Source organism: Bufo bufo, chromosome 4, assembly GCF_905171765.1.
Source record: "Bufo bufo chromosome 4, aBufBuf1.1, whole genome shotgun sequence".
Taxonomy (NCBI): Eukaryota; Metazoa; Chordata; class Amphibia; order Anura; family Bufonidae; genus Bufo; species Bufo bufo.
The window spans coordinates 149,065,059-149,088,457 of NC_053392.1; the positions used below are offsets into that span (position 1 = coordinate 149,065,059).

At 43.0% G+C, this 23,399-nt stretch overlaps 1 protein-coding gene across 1 annotated transcript in view; it reads right to left on the reverse strand.

The window, feature by feature from the left end:
- The window catches only part of LOC121000000 (carboxypeptidase B-like), a 49,400-nt gene extending 27,952 nt beyond the window's left edge, over positions 1-21,448 (reverse strand). Inside the window, exons 1-3 of the mRNA XM_040431027.1 lie at positions 21,312-21,448; positions 21,145-21,220; positions 13,115-13,239 (exon numbers count right to left, since the gene is read on the reverse strand). Of these exons, the coding sequence (XP_040286961.1) occupies positions 13,115-13,239; positions 21,145-21,220; positions 21,312-21,382 (272 nt within the window). The 5' untranslated portion in view covers positions 21,383-21,448. The remainder of the gene's footprint in view (positions 1-13,114; positions 13,240-21,144; positions 21,221-21,311) is intronic.
- Positions 21,449-23,399: the final 1,951 nt, after the last annotated feature.

Here is a 23,399-nt window from a genome sequence, read left to right on the forward strand (position 1 = left end):
TGGTACAGTGTCAAACGCTTTGGAGAAGTCCAGATATACGACATCCATTGATTCGCCGCTGTCAAGTCTAGAACTTACCTCCTCATAGAAACTGATTAAATTAGTTTGACATGACCGATCCCTCACGAAGCCATGCTGATATGGCGTTATTTGCTTATTTCCGTTGAGATGCTCTAATATAGCTTCTCTCAGAAAACCTTCAAACAGTTTACCCACAACAGATGTTAAACTTACCGGCCTATAGTTTCCAGGCTCTGTTTTTGGCCCCTTTTTGAATATTGGCACCACATATGCCACGCGCCAATCCTGTGGGACATTCCCTGTCAGTATAGAGTCTGCAAATATCAGAAATAAGGGTCTGGCTATGACATTACTTAATTCCTTTAGGATACGGGGGTGTATGTCATCCGGTCCTGGCGATTTGTCTATTTTAATCTTTTTAAGTCGCTGATGTACTTCTTCCTGGGTCAGACAGGACACTTTTAATGGGGAATTTATTTTTACATTCTGCATGTCATCTGACAGTTTATTTTCCTCAGTGAATACATTGGAGAAAAAAATATTTAACAGCTTTGCTTTCTCCTCGTCGCTCTCTGCGACTCCCCCCTCATTACTCTTTAAAGGGCCAACACCTTCAGATTTATACTTTTTAACATTTATATAATTGAAGAACATTTTAGGGTTAGTTTTACTCTCTTTGGCAATTAATCTCTCGGTCTCTAGTTTGGCCGCTTTTATTTGTTTTTTACATGTTCTATTTTTTTCCTTATAGTTTTTCAGTGCTTCCGTGCTACCCTCCTGTTTTAGTGTTTTATATGCTTTCTTTTTGTCATTTATTGCTTTCTTTACAGTTCTATTTATCCACATTGGTTTCTTTTTGTTCCTTAACCTTTTATTACCATACGGTATGTACCTCTCACAATGAGTTTTTAGGATGTTTTTAAAGATATCCCATTTTGTGTCTGTATTTGTGAGGACTTTGTCCCAGTTAGTTTGGCCTATGGCCTCTCTTAGTTGGCTAAATTTAGCTTTTTTGAAGTTTGGTATTTTTGTTCCTCCCTGTAGAAACGCTCTTTTGAATGATAATTGGAAGGTTATTACTTTATGGTCACTATTTCCCAGGTGTCCCCCAACCTGCACGTCTGTTGTTCTGTCAGGTCTATTGGTTAATACTAAGTCCAGTATGGCCGTCCCTCTAGTCGGGTCCTGAACCAGTTGGGAGAGGTAATTGTCTTTGGTTATAGCCACGAACCTGTTTCCCTTATGAGATATACAAGTTTCAGTTTCCCAGTCTATATCTGGGTAGTTGAAGTCCCCCATAATAACCACTTCATTATGATTTGCCGCCTCGTCTATCTCGTTTAGTAGTAGATTTTCTGTGGACTCTGGTATATTCGGTGGTTTATAGTAAACTCCTATTAGTAATTTATTGTTGTTTTTAGCTCCATGTATCTCTACCCACAGTGACTCCACATGTTCATGTCCCTCACTTATATTTTCTCGGACTGTGGGCTTTAGACAGGACTTTATATAAAGGCAGACCCCTCCCCCTCTCCGGTTTTGACGATCCTTTCTAAACAGACTGTAACCTTGTACATTAACTGCCCAGTCATAGCTTTCATCCAGCCATGTCTCAGTTATTCCCACTATGTCATAGTCCTCCTCACACATCACTAATTCCAGTTCACCAGTTTTATTAGTCAGGCTTCTGGCATTAGTATACATACATTTGAGAGGTTTATGTATATTTTTTACCCTACACCTTTCCTTCTGAACTGTTCTAGTCCCTCCTTCCATTCCTCCCCCATTCTTATTACCTTGCCCCCGGTCTCTATCTGCACTATCTTCCCCTCCTATAACGTAATTACCCTCCCCCCCAGTCCCTAGTTTAAACACTCCTCCAACCTTCTAGCCATCTTTCTCCCCAGCACAGCTGCCCCTTCCCCATTGAGGTGCAGCCCGTCCCTACGATAGAGCCTGTAGCCGATAGAAAAATCGGCCCAGTTCTCCAGGAACCCAAACCCCTCCTTCCTACACCAGTTTTTGAGCCACTTGTTAATCTCCCTAATCTCCCATTGCCTTTCTTGTGTGGCTCGTGGTACAGGCAGTATTTCGGAAAATACTACCTTTGAGGTCCTTGCCCTCAGCTTTTGACCTAAATCCCTGAAATCATTTTTAAGGACTCTCCACCTACCTCTAACTTTGTCATTGGTTCCGATATGGACCATGACCGCTGGATCATCTCCAGCCCCTCCCAGTAATCTGTCAACCCGATCCGCGATGTGTCGAACTCTAGCGCCAGGAAGACAGCACACTGTTCGGCGATCACTGTCTTTGTGACAGATTTCCCTATCTGTTCCCCTAATAATGGAGTCTCCCACTACCAGCACCTGTCTGGCCTGCCCTGCTCTCCTGGTTCCCTGCTTACTGGAGCTGACATTCCCCTGACTGGCAGAGGAAGTGTCTGGCTGCAGCAGTGCCGTCCCCAGACTGACAACCCCCTCATCTGCCAAACGTGCAAACTTGTTGGGGTGTGTCAGATCAGGGCTAGCCTCCCTGGCACTCTTCCCTCTACCCCGCTTTCTAACTTTTACCCAGCTAGCTACCTCACTTTCCTCAGCCTCCTCTCTGTCACCCTCCCCCTCATCTACCCCAAAGAGTGCTTGCTCGGTGAGAAGCAAACTCTTTTGCAAATTATCAATGCCTCTCAGTGTTGCAACTTGCCCATTTAGAGACTCGATCTGCGATTCCAAACGGGTAATTTGCTCACATCTAGAACAAAGATATACACCCTTGAACTCCTGTTCCAGGACTGCATACATCATGCAAGATGTGCACTGGACTGCGTTGTAAATTGTGCAACACATACTAAATGGGGATTACAACAGTAAAAAAGTAAAACAGTATAAATTATTTAGATCCTGTCTGCTGTAGTCGAAGGACCACGTAAAATTAAGCCAACAACACACAAGGAAATTATATCCAACCTTAGTTCCCAAACTCCTTTTCTTAAACTCCTGGTTTTTTAACTCCACTTAATAAGAAGCCACTTAGTAGAGCAAGCCTCAGAAAGAGCAGGCTCTGAAGAGTATAAGTGGCTCAATTTATAGCACCTGGTTGCCCCAGGCACTCGCCTTAATTAAGCAGAGAAAAAAAAAAATAAAAAAAAAATAAAAATCAAGTTTAAATGCAAGTACGAGAATACAAACACTTAACTTTCAATGATCTCTGCTGCAATCCACACTCAGCCACCTGCAATCACTCCCACAAAACCACACACAGCTCTAGAACTCCTGGTTTTTTAACTCCACTTAATAAGAAGCCACTTAGTAGAGCAAGCCTCAGAAAGAGCAGGCTCTGAAGAGTATAAGTGGCTCAATTTATAGCACCTGGTTGCCCCAGGCACTCGCCTTAATTAAGCAGAGAAAAAAAAAAAAAAAAAAAAAAAAAAAAAAAAAAATCAAGTTTAAATGCAAGTACGAGAATACAAACACTTAACTTTCAATGATCTCTGCTGCAATCCACACTCAGCCACCTGCAATCACTCCCACAAAACCACACACAGCTCTAGAACTCCTGGTTTTTTAACTCCACTTAATAAGAAGCCACTTAGTAGAGCAAGCCTCAGAAAGAGCAGGCTCTGAAGAGTATAAGTGGCTCAATTTATAGCACCTGGTTGCCCCAGGCACTCGCCTTAATTAAGCAGAGAAAAAAAAAAATAAAAAATAAATAAAAATCAAGTTTAAATGCAAGTACGAGAATACAAACACTTAACTTTCAATGATCTCTGCTGCAATCCACACTCAGCCACCTGCAATCACTCCCACAAAACCACACACAGCTCTAGAACTCCTGGTTTTTTAACTCCACTTAATAAGAAGCCACTTAGTAGAGCAAGCCTCAGAAAGAGCAGGCTCTGAAGAGTATAAGTGGCTCAATTTATAGCACCTGGTTGCCCCAGGCACTCGCCTTAATTAAGCAGAGAAAAAAAAAAAAAAAAAAAAAAAAAAAAAAAAAATCAAGTTTAAATGCAAGTACGAGAATACAAACACTTAACTTTCAATGATCTCTGCTGCAATCCACACTCAGCCACCTGCAATCACTCCCACAAAACCACACACAGCTCTAGAACTCCTGTTTTTTTAACTCCACTTAATAAGAAGCCACTTAGTAGAGCAAGCCTCAGAAAGAGCAGGCTCTGAAGAGTATAAGTGGCTCAATTTATAGCACCTGGTTGCCCCAGGCACTCGCCTTAATTAAGCAGAGAAAAAAAAAAATAAAAAAAAAAATCAAGTTTAAATGCAAGTACGAGAATACAAACACTTAACTTTCAATGATCTCTGCTGCAATCCACACTCAGCCACCTGCAATCACTCCCACAAAACCACACACAGCTCTAGAACTCCTGGTTTTTTAACTCCACTTAATAAGAAGCCACTTAGTAGAGCAAGCCTCAGAAAGAGCAGGCTCTGAAGAGTATAAGTGGCTCAATTTATAGCACCTGGTTGCCCCAGGCACTCGCCTTAATTAAGCAGAGAAAAAAAAAAAAAAAAAAAAAAAATCAAGTTTAAATGCAAGTACGAGAATACAAACACTTAACTTTCAATGATCTCTGCTGCAATCCACACTCAGCCACCTGCAATCACTCCCACAAAACCACACACAGCTCTAGAACTCCTGGTTTTTTAACTCCACTTAATAAGAAGCCACTTAGTAGAGCAAGCCTCAGAAAGAGCAGGCTCTGAAGAGTATAAGTGGCTCAATTTATAGCACCTGGTTGCCCCAGGCACTCGCCTTAATTAAGCAGAGAAAAAAAAAAAAAAAAAAAAAAAAAAAAAAAAAATCAAGTTTAAATGCAAGTACGAGAATACAAACACTTAACTTTCAATGATCTCTGCTGCAATCCACACTCAGCCACCTGCAATCACTCCCACAAAACCACACACAGCTCTAGAACTCCTGTTTTTTTAACTCCACTTAATAAGAAGCCACTTAGTAGAGCAAGCCTCAGAAAGAGCAGGCTCTGAAGAGTATAAGTGGCTCAATTTATAGCACCTGGTTGCCCCAGGCACTCGCCTTAATTAAGCAGAGAAAAAAAAAAAAAAAAAAAAAAATCAAGTTTAAATGCAAGTACGAGAATACAAACACTTAACTTTCAATGATCTCTGCTGCAATCCACACTCAGCCACCTGCAATCACTCCCACAAAACCACACACAGCTCTAGAACTCCTGGTTTTTTAACTCCACTTAATAAGAAGCCACTTAGTAGAGCAAGCCTCAGAAAGAGCAGGCTCTGAAGAGTATAAGTGGCTCAATTTATAGCACCTGGTTGCCCCAGGCACTCGCCTTAATTAAGCAGAGAAAAAAAAAAAAAAAAAAAAAAATCAAGTTTAAATGCAAGTACGAGAATACAAACACTTAACTTTCAATGATCTCTGCTGCAATCCACACTCAGCCACCTGCAATCACTCCCACAAAACCACACACAGCTCTAGAACTCCTGGTTTTTTAACTCCACTTAATAAGAAGCCACTTAGTAGAGCAAGCCTCAGAAAGAGCAGGCTCTGAAGAGTATAAGTGGCTCAATTTATAGCACCTGGTTGCCCCAGGCACTCGCCTTAATTAAGCAGAGAAAAAAAAAAATAAAAAAAAAATAAAAATCAAGTTTAAATGCAAGTACGAGAATACAAACACTTAACTTTCAATGATCTCTGCTGCAATCCACACTCAGCCACCTGCAATCACTCCCACAAAACCACACACAGCTCTAGAACTCCTGGTTTTTTAACTCCACTTAATAAGAAGCCACTTAGTAGAGCAAGCCTCAGAAAGAGCAGGCTCTGAAGAGTATAAGTGGCTCAATTTATAGCACCTGGTTGCCCCAGGCACTCGCCTTAATTAAGCAGAGAAAAAAAAAAAAAAAAAAAAAAAAAAAAAAATCAAGTTTAAATGCAAGTACGAGAATACAAACACTTAACTTTCAATGATCTCTGCTGCAATCCACACTCAGCCACCTGCAATCACTCCCACAAAACCACACACAGCTCTAGAACTCCTGGTTTTTTAACTCCACTTAATAAGAAGCCACTTAGTAGAGCAAGCCTCAGAAAGAGCAGGCTCTGAAGAGTATAAGTGGCTCAATTTATAGCACCTGGTTGCCCCAGGCACTCGCCTTAATTAAGCAGAGAAAAAAAAAAAAAAAAAAAAAAATCAAGTTTAAATGCAAGTACGAGAATACAAACACTTAACTTTCAATGATCTCTGCTGCAATCCACACTCAGCCACCTGCAATCACTCCCACAAAACCACACACAGCTCTAGAACTCCTGGTTTTTTAACTCCACTTAATAAGAAGCCACTTAGTAGAGCAAGCCTCAGAAAGAGCAGGCTCTGAAGAGTATAAGTGGCTCAATTTATAGCACCTGGTTGCCCCAGGCACTCGCCTTAATTAAGCAGAGAAAAAAAAAAAAAAAAAAAAAAATCAAGTTTAAATGCAAGTACGAGAATACAAACACTTAACTTTCAATGATCTCTGCTGCAATCCACACTCAGCCACCTGCAATCACTCCCACAAAACCACACACAGCTCTAGAACTCCTGGTTTTTTAACTCCACTTAATAAGAAGCCACTTAGTAGAGCAAGCCTCAGAAAGAGCAGGCTCTGAAGAGTATAAGTGGCTCAATTTATAGCACCTGGTTGCCCCAGGCACTCGCCTTAATTAAGCAGAGAAAAAAAAAAAAAAAAAAAAAAAATCAAGTTTAAATGCAAGTACGAGAATACAAACACTTAACTTTCAATGATCTCTGCTGCAATCCACACTCAGCCACCTGCAATCACTCCCACAAAACCACACACAGCTCTAGAACTCCTGGTTTTTTAACTCCACTTAATAAGAAGCCACTTAGTAGAGCAAGCCTCAGAAAGAGCAGGCTCTGAAGAGTATAAGTGGCTCAATTTATAGCACCTGGTTGCCCCAGGCACTCGCCTTAATTAAGCAGAGAAAAAAAAAAAAAAAAAAAAAAAAAAATCAAGTTTAAATGCAAGTACGAGAATACAAACACTTAACTTTCAATGATCTCTGCTGCAATCCACACTCAGCCACCTGCAATCACTCCCACAAAACCACACACAGCTCTAGAACTCCTGGTTTTTTAACTCCACTTAATAAGAAGCCACTTAGTAGAGCAAGCCTCAGAAAGAGCAGGCTCTGAAGAGTATAAGTGGCTCAATTTATAGCACCTGGTTGCCCCAGGCACTCGCCTTAATTAAGCAGAGAAAAAAAAAAAAAAAAAAAAAAAAAAATCAAGTTTAAATGCAAGTACGAGAATACAAACACTTAACTTTCAATGATCTCTGCTGCAATCCACACTCAGCCACCTGCAATCACTCCCACAAAACCACACACAGCTCTAGAACTCCTGGTTTTTTAACTCCACTTAATAAGAAGCCACTTAGTAGAGCAAGCCTCAGAAAGAGCAGGCTCTGAAGAGTATAAGTGGCTCAATTTATAGCACCTGGTTGCCCCAGGCACTCGCCTTAATTAAGCAGAGAAAAAAAAAAAAAAAATCAAGTTTAAATGCAAGTACGAGAATACAAACACTTAACTTTCAATGATCTCTGCTGCAATCCACACTCAGCCACCTGCAATCACTCCCACAAAACCACACACAGCTCTAGAACTCCTGGTTTTTTAACTCCACTTAATAAGAAGCCACTTAGTAGAGCAAGCCTCAGAAAGAGCAGGCTCTGAAGAGTATAAGTGGCTCAATTTATAGCACCTGGTTGCCCCAGGCACTCGCCTTAATTAACCACCTCAGCCCCCAGTGCTTAAACACCCTGAAAGACCAGGCCACTTTTTACACTTCTGACCTACACTACTTTCACCGTTTATTGCTCGGTCATGCAACTTACCACCCAAATGAATTTTACCTCCTTTTCTTCTCACTAATAGAGCTTTCATTTGGTGGTATTTCATTGCTGCTGACATTTTTACTTTTTTTGTTATTAATCGAAATTTAACGATTTTTTTGCAAAAAAATGACATTTTTCACTTTCAGTTGTAAAATTTTGCAAAAAAAACGACATCCATATATAAATTTTGCTCTAAATTTATTGTTCTACATGTCTTTGATTAAAAAAAAATGTTTGGGTAAAAAAAAAATGGTTTGGGTAAAAGTTATAGCGTTTACAAACTATGGTACAAAAATGTGAATTTCCGCTTTTTGAAGCAGCTCTGACTTTCTGAGCACCTGTCATGTTTCCTGAGGTTCTACAATGGCCAGACAGTACAAACACCCCACAAATGACCCCATTTCGGAAAATACACACCCTAAGGTATTCGCTGATGGGCATAGTGAGTTCATAGAACTTTTTATTTTTTGTCACAAGTTAGCGGAAAATGATGATTTTTTTTTTTTTTTTTTTTTTCTTACAAAGTCTCATATTCCACTAACTTGTGACAAAAAATAAAAACTTCCATGAACTCACTATGCCCATCACGAAATACCTTGGGGTCTCTTCTTTCCAAAATGGGGTCACTTGTGGGGTAGTTATACTGCCCTGGCATTCTAGGGGCCCAAATGTGTGGTAAGGAGTTTGAAATCAAATTCTGTAAAAAATGACGAGTGAAATCCGAAAGGTGCTCTTTGGAATATGGGCCCCTTTGCCCACCTAGGCTGCGAAAAAGTGTCACACATCTGGTATCTCCGTATTCAGTAGAAGTTGGGGAATGTGTTTTGGGGTGTCTTTTTACATATACCCATGCTGGGTGAGATAAATATCTTGGTCAAATGCCAACTTTGTATAAAAAAATGGGAAAAGTTGTCTTTTGCCAAGATATTTCTCTCACCCAGCATGGGTATATGTAAAAAGACACCCCAAAACACATTCCCCACCTTCTCCTGAGTACGGAGATACCAGATGTGTGACACTTTTTTGCAGCCTAGATGGGCAAAGGGGCCCACATTCCAAAGAGCACCTTTCGAATTTCACTCGTCATTTTTTACAGAATTTGATTTCAAACTCCTTACCACACATTTGGGCCCCTAGAATGCCAGGGCAGTATAACTACCCCACAAGTGACCCCATTTTGGAAAGAAGAGACCCCAGGGTATTCGCTGATGGGCATAGTGAGTTCATGGAAGTTTTTATTTTTTGTCACAAGTTAGTGGAATATGAGACTTTGTATGAAAAAAAAAAAAATCATCATTTTCCACTAACTTGTGACAAAAAATAAAAAATTCTAGGAACTCGCCATGCCCCTCACGGAATACCTTGGGGTGTCTTCTTTCCAAAATGGGGTCACTTGTGGGGTAGTTATACTGCCCTGGCATTTTCCAGGGGCCCTAATGTGTGGTAAGTAGGTAAATGACCAGTGAAATCCGAAAGGTGCTCTTTGGAATGTGGGCCCCTTTGCCCACCTAGGCTGCAAAAAAGTGTCACACATCTGGTATCGCCGTATTCAGGAGACGTTGGGGAATGTGTTTTGGGGTGTCTTTTTACATATACCCATGCTGGGTGAGATAAATATCTTGGTCAAATGCCAACTTTGTATAAAAAAATGGGAAAAGTTGTCTTTTGCCAAGATATTTCTCTCACCCAGCATGGGTATATGTAAAATGACACCCCAAAACACATTCTCCACCTTCTCCTGAGTACGGAGATACCAGATGTGTGACACTTTTTTGCAGCCTAGGTGGGCAAAGGGGCCCATATTCCAAAGAGCACCTTTCGGATTTCACTCGTCATTTTTTACAGAATTTGATTTCAAACTCCTTACCACACATTTGGGCCCCTAGAATGCCAGGGCAGTATAACTACCCCACAAGTGACCCCATTTTGGAAAGAAGAGACCCCAGGGTATTCGCTGATGGGCATAGTGAGTTCATGGAAGTTTTTATTTTTTGTCACAAGTTAGTGGAATATGAGACTTTGTATGAAAAAAAAAAAAAAAAAAAAAAAATCATCATTTTCCACTAACTTGTGACAAAAAATAAAAAATTCTAGGAACTCGCCATGCCCCTCACGGAATACCTTGGGGTGTCTTCTTTCCAAAATGGGGTCACTTGTGGGGTAGTTATACTGCCCTGGCATTTTCCAGGGGCCCTAATGTGTGGTAAGTAGGTAAATGACCAGTGAAATCCGAAAGGTGCTCTTTGGAATGTGGGCCCCTTTGCCCACCTAGGCTGCAAAAAAGTGTCACACATCTGGTATCGCCGTATTCAGGAGACGTTGGGGAATGTGTTTTGGGGTGTCTTTTTACATATACCCATGCTGGGTGAGAGAAATATCTTGGCAAAAGACAACTTTTTCCATTTTTTTATACAAAGTTGGCATTTGACCAAGATATTTATCTCACCCAGCATGGGTATATGTAAAATGACACCCCAAAACACATTCCCCAACTTCTCCTGAGTACGGCGATACCAGATGTGTGACACTTTTTTGCAGCCTAGATGCGCAAAGGGGCCCAAATTCCTTTTAGGAGGGCATTTTTAGACATTTGGATACCAGACTTCTTCTCACGCTTTGGGGCCCCTAGAATGCCAGGGCAGTATAAATACCCCACATGTGACCCCATTTTGGAAAGAAGACACCCCAAGGTATTCAATGAGGGGCATGGCGAGTTCATAGAAATTTTTTTTTTTTGGCACAAGTTAGCGGAAATTGATATTTTTTATTTTTTTCTCACAAAGTCTCCCGTTCCGCTAACTTGGGACAAAAATTTCAATCTTTCATGGACTCAATATGCCCCTCACGGAATACCTGGGGGTGTCTTCTTTCCGAAATGGGGTCACATGTGGGGTATTTATACTGCCCTGGCATTCTAGGGGCCCTAAAGCGTGAGAAGAAGTCTGGAATATAAATGTCTAAAAAATTTTACGCATTTGGATTCCGTGAGGGGTATGGTGAGTTCATGTGAGATTTTATTTTTTGTCACAAGTTAGTGGAATATGTGACTTTGTAAGAAAAAAAAAAAAATTCCGCTAACTTGGGCCAAAAAAAAGACTGAATGCAGCCTTACAGAGGGGGGGGGGGGGGGGGGGGGGGGGGGTGGGGATCAATGACAGGGGGGTGATCAATGACAGGGGGGGTGATCAATGACAGGGGGGTGATCAGGGAGTCTATATGGGGTGATCACCCAACTGTCATTGATCACCCCCCTGTAAGGCTGCATTCAGACGTCCGTATGATTTTTACGGATCCGATCAGTCTATCAGTGGATCCGTAAAAATCATGCGGACATCTGAATGGAGCTTTACAGGGGGGTGATCAATGACAGAGGGGTAATCAATGACAGGGGGGTGATCAGGGAGTCTATATGGGGTGATCACCACAGTCATTGATCACTCCCCTGTAAGGCTGCATTCAGACGTCCGTATGATTTTTACGGATCCGATCAGTCTATCAGTGGATCCGTAAAAATCATGCGGACATCTGAATGGAGCTTTACAGGGGGGTGATCAATGACAGAGGGGTAATCAATGACAGGGGGGTGATCAGGGAGTCTATATGGGGTGATCACCACAGTCATTGATCACTCCCCTGTAAGGCTGCATTCAGACGTCCGTATGATTTTTACGGATCCGATCAGTCTATCAGTGGATCCGTAAAAATCATGCGGACATCTGAATGGAGCTTTACAGGGGGGTGATCAATGACAGAGGGGTAATCAATGACAGGGGGGTGATCAGGGAGTCTATATGGGGTGATCACCACAGTCATTGATCACTCCCCTGTAAGGCTGCATTCAGACGTCCGTATGATTTTTACGGATCCGATCAGTCTATCAGTGGATCCGTAAAAATCATGCGGACATCTGAATGGAGCTTTACAGGGGGGTGATCAATGACAGGGGGGTAATCAATGACAGGGGGGTGATCAGGGAGTCTATATGGGGTGATCACCACAGTCATTGATCACTCCCCTGTAAGGCTGCATTCAGACGTCCGTATGATTTTTACGGATCCGATCAGTCTATCAGTGGATCCGTAAAAATCATGCGGACATCTGAATGGAGCTTTACAGGGGGGTGATCAATGACAGGGGGGTGATCAGGGAGTCTATATGGGGTGATCACCTCCGTCATTTATCACTCCCCTGTAAGGCTGCATTCAGACGTCCGTATGATTTTTACGGATCCGATCAGTCTATCAGTGGATCCGTAAAAATCATGCGGACATCTGAATGGAGCTTTACAGGGGGGTGATCAATGACAGGGGGGTGATCAATGACAGGGGGGTGATCAGGGAGTCTATATGGGGTGATCAGGGGTGATCAAGGGCTAATAAGGGGTTAATAAGTGACGGGGGGGGGGGGGTGTAGTGTAGTGGTGCTTGGTGCAACATATTACTGAGCTGCCTGTGTCCTCTGGTGGTCGATCCAAACAAAGGGGACCACCAGAGGACCAGGTAGCAGGTATATTAGACGCTGTTATCAAAACAGCGTCTAATATACCTGTTAGGGGTTAAAAAAATCACATCTCCAGCCTGCCAGCGAACGATCGCCGCTGGCAGGCTGGAGATCCACTCGCTTACCTTCCGATCCTGTGAACGCGCGCGCCTGTGTGCGCGCGTTCACAGGAAATCTCGCGTCTCGCGAGAGGACGCACCGGCGCGTCCACCCAGAACAACAGGACCGCCGCAAAGACGCAATCCTGCGTACGGCGGTCCTGAGGTGGTTAAGCAGAGAAAAAAAAAATAAAAATAAAAATCAAGTTTAAATGCAAGTACGAGAATACAAACACTTAACTTTCAATGATCTCTGCTGCAATCCACACTCAGCCACCTGCAATCACTCCCACAAAACCACACACAGCTCTAGAACTCCTGGTTTTTTAACTCCACTTAATAAGAAGCCACTTAGTAGAGCAAGCCTCAGAAAGAGCAGGCTCTGAAGAGTATAAGTGGCTCAATTTATAGCACCTGGTTGCCCCAGGCACTCGCCTTAATTAAGCAGAGAAAAAAAAAAAAAAAAAATCAAGTTTAAATGCAAGTACGAGAATACAAACACTTAACTTTGATAATCGAGTATTGTTATTTCACGGAAGTAGGTCCTAAAACATAAATTAATATTTACAAATTAACATATGTTGATCAGAAATTGATACCTACTCCAATTGAACATTATTCTGCTTCAGAAGGTTAAGTACGTTTTCAGTCTGATTGGCATGAATATGAAAATCCACAGTCATCTTTGGTGCTATTCTTGACGGTGAATCTGGACGCCAAAAATCAATCTTAAGAAAAGTACAAAAAGGTTATTGCTGCATACTGTAGAGACAAAGCATATGTAATGTACTAAGGGCCACATTTATTTAGACCAGTGTTTTAGACACTGCCCTCAACATAACGTTGGCGTATCTACCGCTGATTCTAAATGTAAGACAACTTGCTTGCTGGCCTACATTTAGACCATTTTCTATGCCTAAACCAGGCTTAGAAAATGATAAATGAGACGGGCCTACTGTCCCATCCCCTTCCCGTCCACTTTTTTAGACCTGGGAAGAAGTAGCAAATTCTACCGCAACATGGCGTGCGACAGAATCTGCGCCAGATATATGCCACAAAAGTGGCGTATATATGTTTGTAAATGACCTCCTAAGTATTTAAAGAAAGTATGTCAGTCATCTTGACAGGGCCAGTTTTAGGCAAAATGTGGCCCTGGTCAAAATTAAAACTGGCCTCAATGCTGTGGTAGGCCTTAGAGTCTTCAGAAGGCCCAAGGCTGGTATACCAACCGAACAGCTCCTTCGATTTTGCTGCAACTGAGCTGTTTGGTCACTGAGAGCACAACGCTCCCAATAATGACTGCTGATATATATACATGTGGGAGGGGTTGGCAATGACACACAGCACGGTCTAAATTGGGATTTATTTCTATCTAAAAAAAAAATATAGGACAGAAGCCAAAGTTAGGGTTTTTCCAGGATTTTAGTATTGATGACCTATTCTCAGCATGCAGTGAGAGGGGAAAAAAAATGCCAGCTTTCCTGGATTTCTTTTAACCCATCTAAGCATTCTGGGTAAGATGTACACCTCCTCCGGTACTTTAACAGTCAACATGTTACAGTAAATAAATAATTTTGTTTATATATATTGTGGAGATTTGCTCTGGTAGCCAGGGTATGCGGACGCAGTACAGAGGCAAATTACCAGTTCTTAAATCAAACTTCTGTGTTTATTCACACGTAAGGCAAAAACAAAACATCACTTTGCAGTCTTGGTGTTAGTTCACACACAATGGAAAGTCCACATACCAAAAATCACCTTGTTGGCAGTTCTATCCCCAGCAGTCCATAGCAGGCTTTTAGGGAGCCTGTTTCCCCTAAACACGGGTCTCAGCCCTCCAGCACGGCACAAGCCTCAGATCCCAGCACACACACCTTGCTGCTGAGCCCAGCTGTCAAAACCCGGTGCTATCAAAACCCGGACCGGCACTTAAAATCCAGTCCGGTGTTTGACCCCACCTGGCTGCAAATCAGCCCAGCAGCACACGCTGGGAGGAAAATACCTGTTTTCCCAGAGCATACCCTTCACTGTGTCACTATATATATATATACAGTGGGATGCGAAAATTTGGGCAACCTTGTTAATCGTCATGATTTTCCTGTATAAATCGTTGGTTGTTACGATAGAAAATGTCAGTTAAATATATCATATAGGAGACACACACAGTGATAATTGAGAAGTGAAATGAAGTTTATTGGATTTACAGAAAGTGTGCTATAATTGTTTAAACAAAATTAGGCAGGTGCATAAATTTGGGCACCACAAAAAATAAATGAAATCAATATTTAGTAGATCCTCCTTTTGCAGAAATTACAGCCTCTAAACGCTTCCTGTAGGTTCCAATGAGAGTCTGTATTCTGGTTGAAGGTATTTTGGACCATTCCTCTTTACAAAACATCTTTAGTTCATTCAGGTTTGATGGCTTCCGAGCATGGCCAGCTCTCTTTAAGTCACACCACAGATTTTCAATGATATTCAGGTCTGGGGACTGAGATGGCCATTCCAGAACGTTGTACTTGTTCCTCTGCATAAATGCCTTAGTGGATTTTGAGCAGTGTTTAGGGTCGTTGTCTTGTTGAAAGATCCAGCCCCGGCGCAGCTTCAGCTTTGTCACTGATTCCTGGACATTGGTCTCCAGAATCTGCTGATACTGAGTGGAATCCATGCGTTCCTCAACTTTGACAAGATTCCCAGTCCCTGCACTGGCCACACAGCCCCACAGCATGATGGAACCACCACCATATTTTACTGTAGGTAGCAGGTGTTTTTCTTGGAATGCTGTGTTCTTTTTCCTCCATGCATAACGCCCCTTGTTATGGCCAAATAACTAAATTTTAGTTTCATCAGTCCACAGCACCTTATTCCAAAATGAAGCTGGCTTGTCCAAATGTGCTTTAGCCGACCTCAAGCGCCACTTTTTGTGCTGTGGGCGGAGAAAAGGCTTCCTCTGCATCACTCTCGCATACAGCATCTCCTTGTGTAAAGTGCGCCGAATGGTTGAACGATGCACAGTGACTCCATCTGCAGCAAGATGATGTTGTAGGTCTTTGGTGCTGGTCTGTGGGTTGACTCTGACTGTTCTCACCATTCGTCGCTTCTGTCTATCTGAGATTTTTCTTGGTCTGCCACTTCGAGCCTTAACTTGAACTGAGCCTGTGGTCTTCCATTTCCTCAATATGTTCCTAACTGTGGAAACAGACAGCTGAAATTTCTGAGACAGCTTTCTGTATCCTTCCCCTAAACCATGATGGTGAACAATCTTTGTCTTCAGGTCATTTGAGAGTTGTTTTGAGACCCCCATGTTGCTACTCTACAGAGAAAATTAAAAGAGGAGGGAAACTTACAATTGACCCCCTTAAAAACTCTTTCTCATAATTGGATTCACCTGTGTATGTAGGTCAGGGGTCACTGGGCTTACCAAGCCAATTTGAGTTCCAATAATTAGTACTAAAGGTTTTGGAATCAATAAAATGACAACAGTGCCCAAATTTATGCACCTGCCTAATTTTGCTTAAACAATTATAGCACACTTTCTATAAATCCAATAAACTTCATTTCACTTCTCAAATATCACTGTGTGTGTCTCCTATATGATATATTTAACTGACATTTTTTATCGTAACAACCAAAGATTTATATAGGAAAATCATGACGATTAACAAGGTTGCCCAAACTTTCGCATCCCACTGTATATATATATATATATATAAAGAAGGACGTATATATGTGTGTATGTTCTGCGATCACTCAAAAACGCAACCATCGATTTCAACGAAAATTAGTAGACACATCCCTTGCTACCTGGAAATAAATCTTGTGGGGTCTCAGCTCTCTAGGATGTACCGTTCCTGAGATATTCCCAAAAAATGACCTGCATTAGCCAATACAAGCCTACAAGTCTTTCTCTTCATATCCCAACTGCCATACACACAGTCACATGTCCCTTATCAGCCAATAGAAGCTTGCAGGCCCTTAGTCTCTACATACACACAGTTTTACTCCAGATTTCCATAACAACCCAGCCATGTTTCTTCACTGTTGTAGGTCAGCTTTAGGCTAGGGCTACACGGCGACATGTGTCATGCAACAATAAGTTGCATGACACATTGGGCACAACTACACTGCTACATGTGTTGTGCGACATTGTTTTCGCAACAATTTTTATAATCATAGTCTATGGTGTTGCACTGCGACACTGCTGCTGATCACAGATAAAGGGGCGGGCTGCTGTGGAGGTCCCATTTTAAAGTGGCGGGGCACTGTGGGGGGGGTCAGTGTTAAGGGGTGGGGGACTGTGGATTTCACTGGTAAAGGGGCGGGGTGCTGTAGAGGTCACTGTATGGGGGATACAGTCGATATCTTTTAACGACACACACAAACATTAAATGAAATTGATGAAATATACCCGTGCGAAGCTGGGTCCTTCTGCTAGTATATATATATATACAGGCCTTTTTTTCTGGCGGAACGCCACGGAACGGCGTTCCGCTACCTATATTCTGCCGACTCGCCCTGCCCCCCTTTAGTTACTGCAGGGCCGTTTCTTGGGGCGGGCGGGCCGGGCAGCCGCCCGGGGCGCTGTCAGAAGGAGGGCGCTGGCAGGGCACAGCAGGAGATGAGCGCTGCGCTTCCATTGTGGAAGCGCCCACTCATCTCCAAAGTCATCTCATCTGTATCGCCGTCCTCATTACGGCAATACAAATGTCTGTAATGCGGCTGGGAGAGGTGTGTCCCCTTCCTGTTCCTCTGATAGGCTGCCAGCACTAGGCCGGCAGCCTATCAGAGGCCGGTGCAAGCGGCGCGATGACGTCATCGCGCCGCCTGAGCCAGCGAGGGACACAGGCCGGAAGAGGCCTGCATCGCATCCTGGAGGAAGTAAGTAAGTATAAGTATAAGTTTATTATGTTTTTTTATATGTAAAAATGACAATCCTGGCACATAAAGGGGGCTGCTGGGCTGGCACAGACATAAGGGGGGCTGCTGGCACATAAGAGGGGTTACTGGCTACTGGCACATAAGGGGGGCTGCTGGCACATAAGGGGGGCTACTGGCTACTGGCACATAAGGGGGGCTGCTGGCACATAAGGGGGGCTGCTGGCACAGACATAAAGGGGGCTGCTGGCACAGACATAAGGGGGGCTGCTGGCACATAAGGGGGGCTACTGGCTACTGGCACATAAGGGGGGCTGCTGGCTCAGACATAAGGGGGGCTGCTGGGCTGGAACAGACATAAGGGGGGCTGCTGGCACATAAGGGGGGCTACTGGCTACTGGCACATAAGGGGGGCTACTAGCACATAAGGGATAAGGGGGGCTACTGGCACATAAGGGGGGCTACTGGCACATAAGGGATAAGGGGGGCTACTGGCACATAAGGGGGGCTACTGGCACATAAGGGATAAGGGAGCTACTGGCATATAAGGGGGCTTCTGGCACAGACATAAAGGGGGCTGCTGGCACAGACATAAGGGGGGCTGCTGGGCTGGAACAGACATAAGGGGGGCTGCTGGCACATAAGGGGGGCTACTGGCACATAAGGGATAAGGGGGGCTACTGGCACATAAGGGGGGCTACTGGCACATAAGGGGGGCTACTGGCACATAAGGGGGGCTACTGGCACATGAAAGGGGGATACTGGCACTTGATAGGGGGGCACTCAGGCTACTGGCACATGATGGTGGGGGGCTCATATTACTGGCACATGATTGGGGGTATCTATGGGGGCACATCTTACTGGCACATGATATGGGGGCACATCTTACTGGTACATGATTGGGGGGCAACTATTGGGGCACTTATTGCTGGCACATTATTGGGTGGCACTATAGGGACATCTACAGAGGCTAAAAAGAAGGGGTATTTTATATGGGGTCTCTGTATAGGGGAATTTTATACTGGGAGGGAAGGAAGGGGCCAGGCCAGGCTGCGCTGCCCATGTGTGGACTAGGGTGGCGGCGGCGGCGGGCACTGGCAGCCTGGCTGTCACGATCGTCACTGGCAATTTTACTTGCATCCCTGTTCTCTAAAGGGGTGGTTTTAGGGAGCGGTCCTAGGGGTGGGTAGGGGTGTGGCCAGGGGAGGGGGGGTGAGTTCCACCACCTTTTCTCTGAGAAAAAAAGCCCTGTATATATATATATATTCATCCTTGTGCAGTAATGCAGGTACACTAATATTTATTCATTTATAAACACTCGTACCCCTCACCACCACTGCACAGAGAAAAAAAAACTTCTGGTACATGTTGTTGTCCTGACCCTGCCTGACCTGATGCTGCGGCTGGTCAGGTGGATGACATCATAGGTTAGGAGGAGTCAGGTTTCACCCACCCCTGTATCCAGCATGTGCTGCATGGACTGTTACAGTTGACATTACATCACTGACTCCACCTCTTATGCTAATGTCACCTCAGTACAACATGCAAGAGGTGGAGGCGGAGCCAGTGATGCAAACGGCACTTGAGTCTTTTAGTGCATCTGCTCCACTTACACTGGCTCCTCTGATGTGACGAGGCTGAGCCAGCACTAGGAAGCAGGTGCAGCACTCTCCACTCTCTTGCTGGGTGCGCTCACAGTGCGCTATTCATCTGCTGCCAGCCTGCTCCCTTCCAACTCTGATAGTGGCTGTGAAGCTGACCAGAGGGGCCTCCTTTAGGGATGTAGACCATAGGCAACTTCCCAGTTTCCCATCTTGATGCCATGCTCTAGTGTGGTAGGGAAACCCCACACTGAACATAGGAGGGAAAGGGAAAAGGAAATAAAGCCTGAAAACTAGGGACGAAAGATGGACACCTCCTAGTGAAAACCTTAATCAAAGCCCTGACTAACTACCAGTATGAACAGACCCCAGAGGTAGGTGAGTTCATACACAGGAATACCTAAAGTCCTATCTAACCCTAAAAGACCCTGGTACTAATGACAGGAATGAGACATCCTGTTCCTCCAAAAGGAAGGATGAACGGGAGTCTCCCTAAGGCCTAATACAAAAAACTAAGAAATGCAACACACAGAAAAGCCAAAATACAAAGGGAAAAGTAACACTTAAAGCGAACCTTTCACCTGGATTTCACTTACTAAACTATCAAAAGTACCTTATAGGTCATCCTCATTGTGTTAGCACACAGTCTTGTCCCGTGCGATCCTGTAACTGAATCGCGCAAGCCCCGTCCCCGATGCTTGCCTGTCTTCTCTTCCTCACGCGCGATTCAGTTACAGGATCGCACTTGAGTCCGACGGCGCATGCACCGCCTGTACAAGCGCGGTCCCGGCGACTGAGCCGGGTGTCAGTTAGACTGCAGAGAGGCGGGGTTAGGGCAGGGGAGTTACAGCCTGGAGTGAGGGAAGGGCTACCCCCTTGACTTCTAACGTGACTTGTGGAGCTGGAGAGGAGTACTTTATAAAGCGATTTTTCCATGCATACACATCACAGAAAAGCGGGACAAGACCGTGTGCTAACACAATGAGGATGATCTATAAGGTACTTTTGATAGTTTAGTAAGTGAAATCCAGGTGAAAGGTTCGCTTTAACTTCCAAGAAGCTATGGCAGCACCAGGAAATAAGCCGAGATTAAAATACCAGCATTGTGGAAGAAACAACAATAAATAGGGAAAGTTAAATGACCACAATAGCAACACCTGGAGGTTAAGGGTGTGGCCAATACCAGAATCAACACAGACGCCTATTGATCCACAAGGTAAAAAAGTCAAATCAAACCACGTGTTGCCAGTCTGAAAGATCTCGGTATGTCTCGATACGTCCGTGACGCTTGATTGCTTAATAGTGCTCTTTATAGGTAAGGGGGAGAAATGTAAGGGAGCCTGGGGTGATGGCCAGGCAAATAGGATATGCCATAAATGTCCAATAGGTGGGGATATCACTTCTGGGATATGCTTCTATCTTAAGAACTGTGCCCAAGGATAAATGAAGAGCATGCAGTGCATGTACAGTGTGTCTTCTCAATTTACTGCTATGGAACTTCCAAAAATTACCAAGTGAGGAATGTTGAATGGAGAAAGCTGGGTGTGCTCAAATAATTCTACAAATAATTTTGAAAATGACAAACTTCTGGAGGAAAGGCAACAAGCATGGTCTATTATAATATCCAATTAGCTTCAATGATCTTTTGATCTCATGAACTTCAGATGACAATGAACATGGCAAACAAAAAAGCCAGCTAGTAGTAGATTCTGAAAAAATTTCAAAAAGAAGTTCATTTTGACTAATAATTAAATAAAGCCAATTAGGTCTAATTAGACCGGAAGTTTTTTTAAACTAAACATCATCTGTTGAAGGGACCTATATAACAAGCTGTCTGCAATGATGGGAGTGATTTTCCATGTAGAAAACCATTCCCACTGTTGTTATTTATTATAGAGTTATGTGCATTGTCTCAACCTGTCATGACTGATGCCATACATTTCCATTAGATGGTTCTGTCAGTTGGATTCAGTAACCAGATACAACAATGATTTTTAATTTTCTTTGCTGACCATATTATTAACAACTACATACACTATGTGACCATTTGTGAAAGAAACACAATCTTGTCGCAAATTTAAAAGTATAAATTCAATTTTGTTGGAATATTTTTGAAATCACCAGAGGTTCTTAACAACATTTATCAATATGACTACTTACACTGAAGTTCCTGTGTATACTTTTAATAAGCTTAACATGTTCTTCTGTCTCCAGCTGGACCTGGATCACCTTGTGCCTGAAATAAAAGTTAGATATTACAATGTGAAGTCTGGCCAGCTGCCAAGTTTACTTACTATTAAATTACCATGTCGAAATACAAATGTTACCCATGAAAAGTCAGTCTTGATGATGCTGAACAAACAGCAGAAGCGTAAAACCAAACCCACAGCAATCTCATTGTTTCCACATTGGTTGTTTAGTTGGTTGAGAACAGTCTTCTCCTTTTAGAAGATCATGTTGTCTGATTGTATTGTTCCTCCTCCCCTGTTCTGTCTTACTGTGCTGTGATAGAAGATTCTTGGTTTTATGTAAATTAAGATTTAACATTTTATGGATGGAAAGTTTTACAACTTTCTGATATGCATTATTTTTAAATTCCTCGCCATTTTCAAGATATTTGTTTGCTATCAGTGACAGAGAACTCTCATGTCGATCAGCTGAGAGCAGGATTGATTACAGTGTATATGGGGTCTGTAGCACATGTTTGGAAAATGGTAAGGAACTGGGGTTGGAATAGAGGGAGGGACTAGAACAGTTCATGAGGAAAGGTGTAGGATACAAAATATCCAAAAACCTCCTAATTGTATGTATACTAATGCCAGAAGCCCGACCAAAAAAATTGGTGAACTGGAATAAGTAATGTCTAAGGAGGACTATGACGTAGTGGGAATAAGTTAGACATGGTTGGATGATAGCTATTACTGGGTGGTTCACCGATTGGGTCACCGTAACTAGTGGGGTACCACAGGGGTCAGTATTGAGCCCTATTCTCTTCAATATATTTATTAATGGTCTTGTAGAAGGCTTGCACAGTAAAATATAATTTTTTGCAGATGACACTAAACTGTGTAAAGTAATTAACACGGAAGAGGACAGTATGCTGCTACAGAGGGATCTGGATAGATTGGAGGCTTGGGCAGATAAGTGGCAGATGAGGTTTAACACTGATAAATGTAAGGTTATGCACATGGGAAGGAATAATGCAAGTCACTCGTACATACTAAATGGTAAAACACTGGGTAACACTGACATGGGAAAGGAGCTAGGAATTTTTGTGAACAGCAAACTAAGCTGCAGAAACCAGTGTCAGGCAGCTGCTGCCAAGGCCAATAAGATAATGGGTTGTATCAAAAGGGGCATAGATGCCTGTGATGAGAACATAGTCCTGCCCCTTTGCAAATCACTAGTCAGACCACACATGGAGTACTGTGTACAGTTCTGGGCTCCTGTGAACAAGACAGACATAGCACAGCTGGAGAGAGTTCAGAGAAGGGCCACTAAAGTAATAACTGGAATTGGGAGACTACAGTACCCTGAAAGATTATCAAAATAGGGTTATTCACCTTAGAAAAAAGAAGACTGAGGAGAGATCTAATTACTATGTATAAATATATCATTGGTCAGTAAAGAGATCTATCCCATTATCTATTTATCCCCAGAACTGTGACAAGGGGACATCCTCTGCGTCTGGAGGAAAGAAGGTTTGTACACAAACATAGAAGAGGATTCTTTATGGTAAGAGCAGTAAGACTATGGAACTCTCTGCCTTAGGAGGTGGTGATGGTGAGTTCACTAAAAGAGTTCAAGAGGGGCCTGGATGTATTTCTGGAGTGTAATAATATTACATGTTATAGCTACTAGAGATGGGCGGGATTGGAGTCGGGAAGGAATTTTTTTTCTCCTCAAGTGGGGAAAATTGGCTTCTACCTCATAGTTTTTTTTTTGCCTTCCTCTGGATCAACTTGCAGGATAACAGGCTGAACTGGATGGACAGATGTCTTTTTTTTTGGCCTTATAAACTGTTACTATGTTACTATGTTACTAATTTTGAGCTAAAAAATATTTTTTCATTTAGTCTTTGGTCATTTGGTATTAAAAATTTTGAAGCCCTTTCTCTGTACTGCTTTGAGATTCTCCAGTATCATGCTCTGTTTTACTGTTTTCCATCAGGCAGCTGAGCCGAGGGCTCCTTATTATTGACCTTATAAACACTCATTATAGCTCAATGAGTATCTTGCTGAAAGGACTGTGGAATAAATAAATGTTTTTGATCTATTAGTCAATTAGTGATAAGGGTTATTAGATGACCAGCACTATGAACAATTAATATGGTGAATAAAAGGTATACCGTATTTTTCGCCCTATAAGAGTGGGGGGAAAATAGCACTGCGTCTTAACGGGGCGAATGCTGCAAA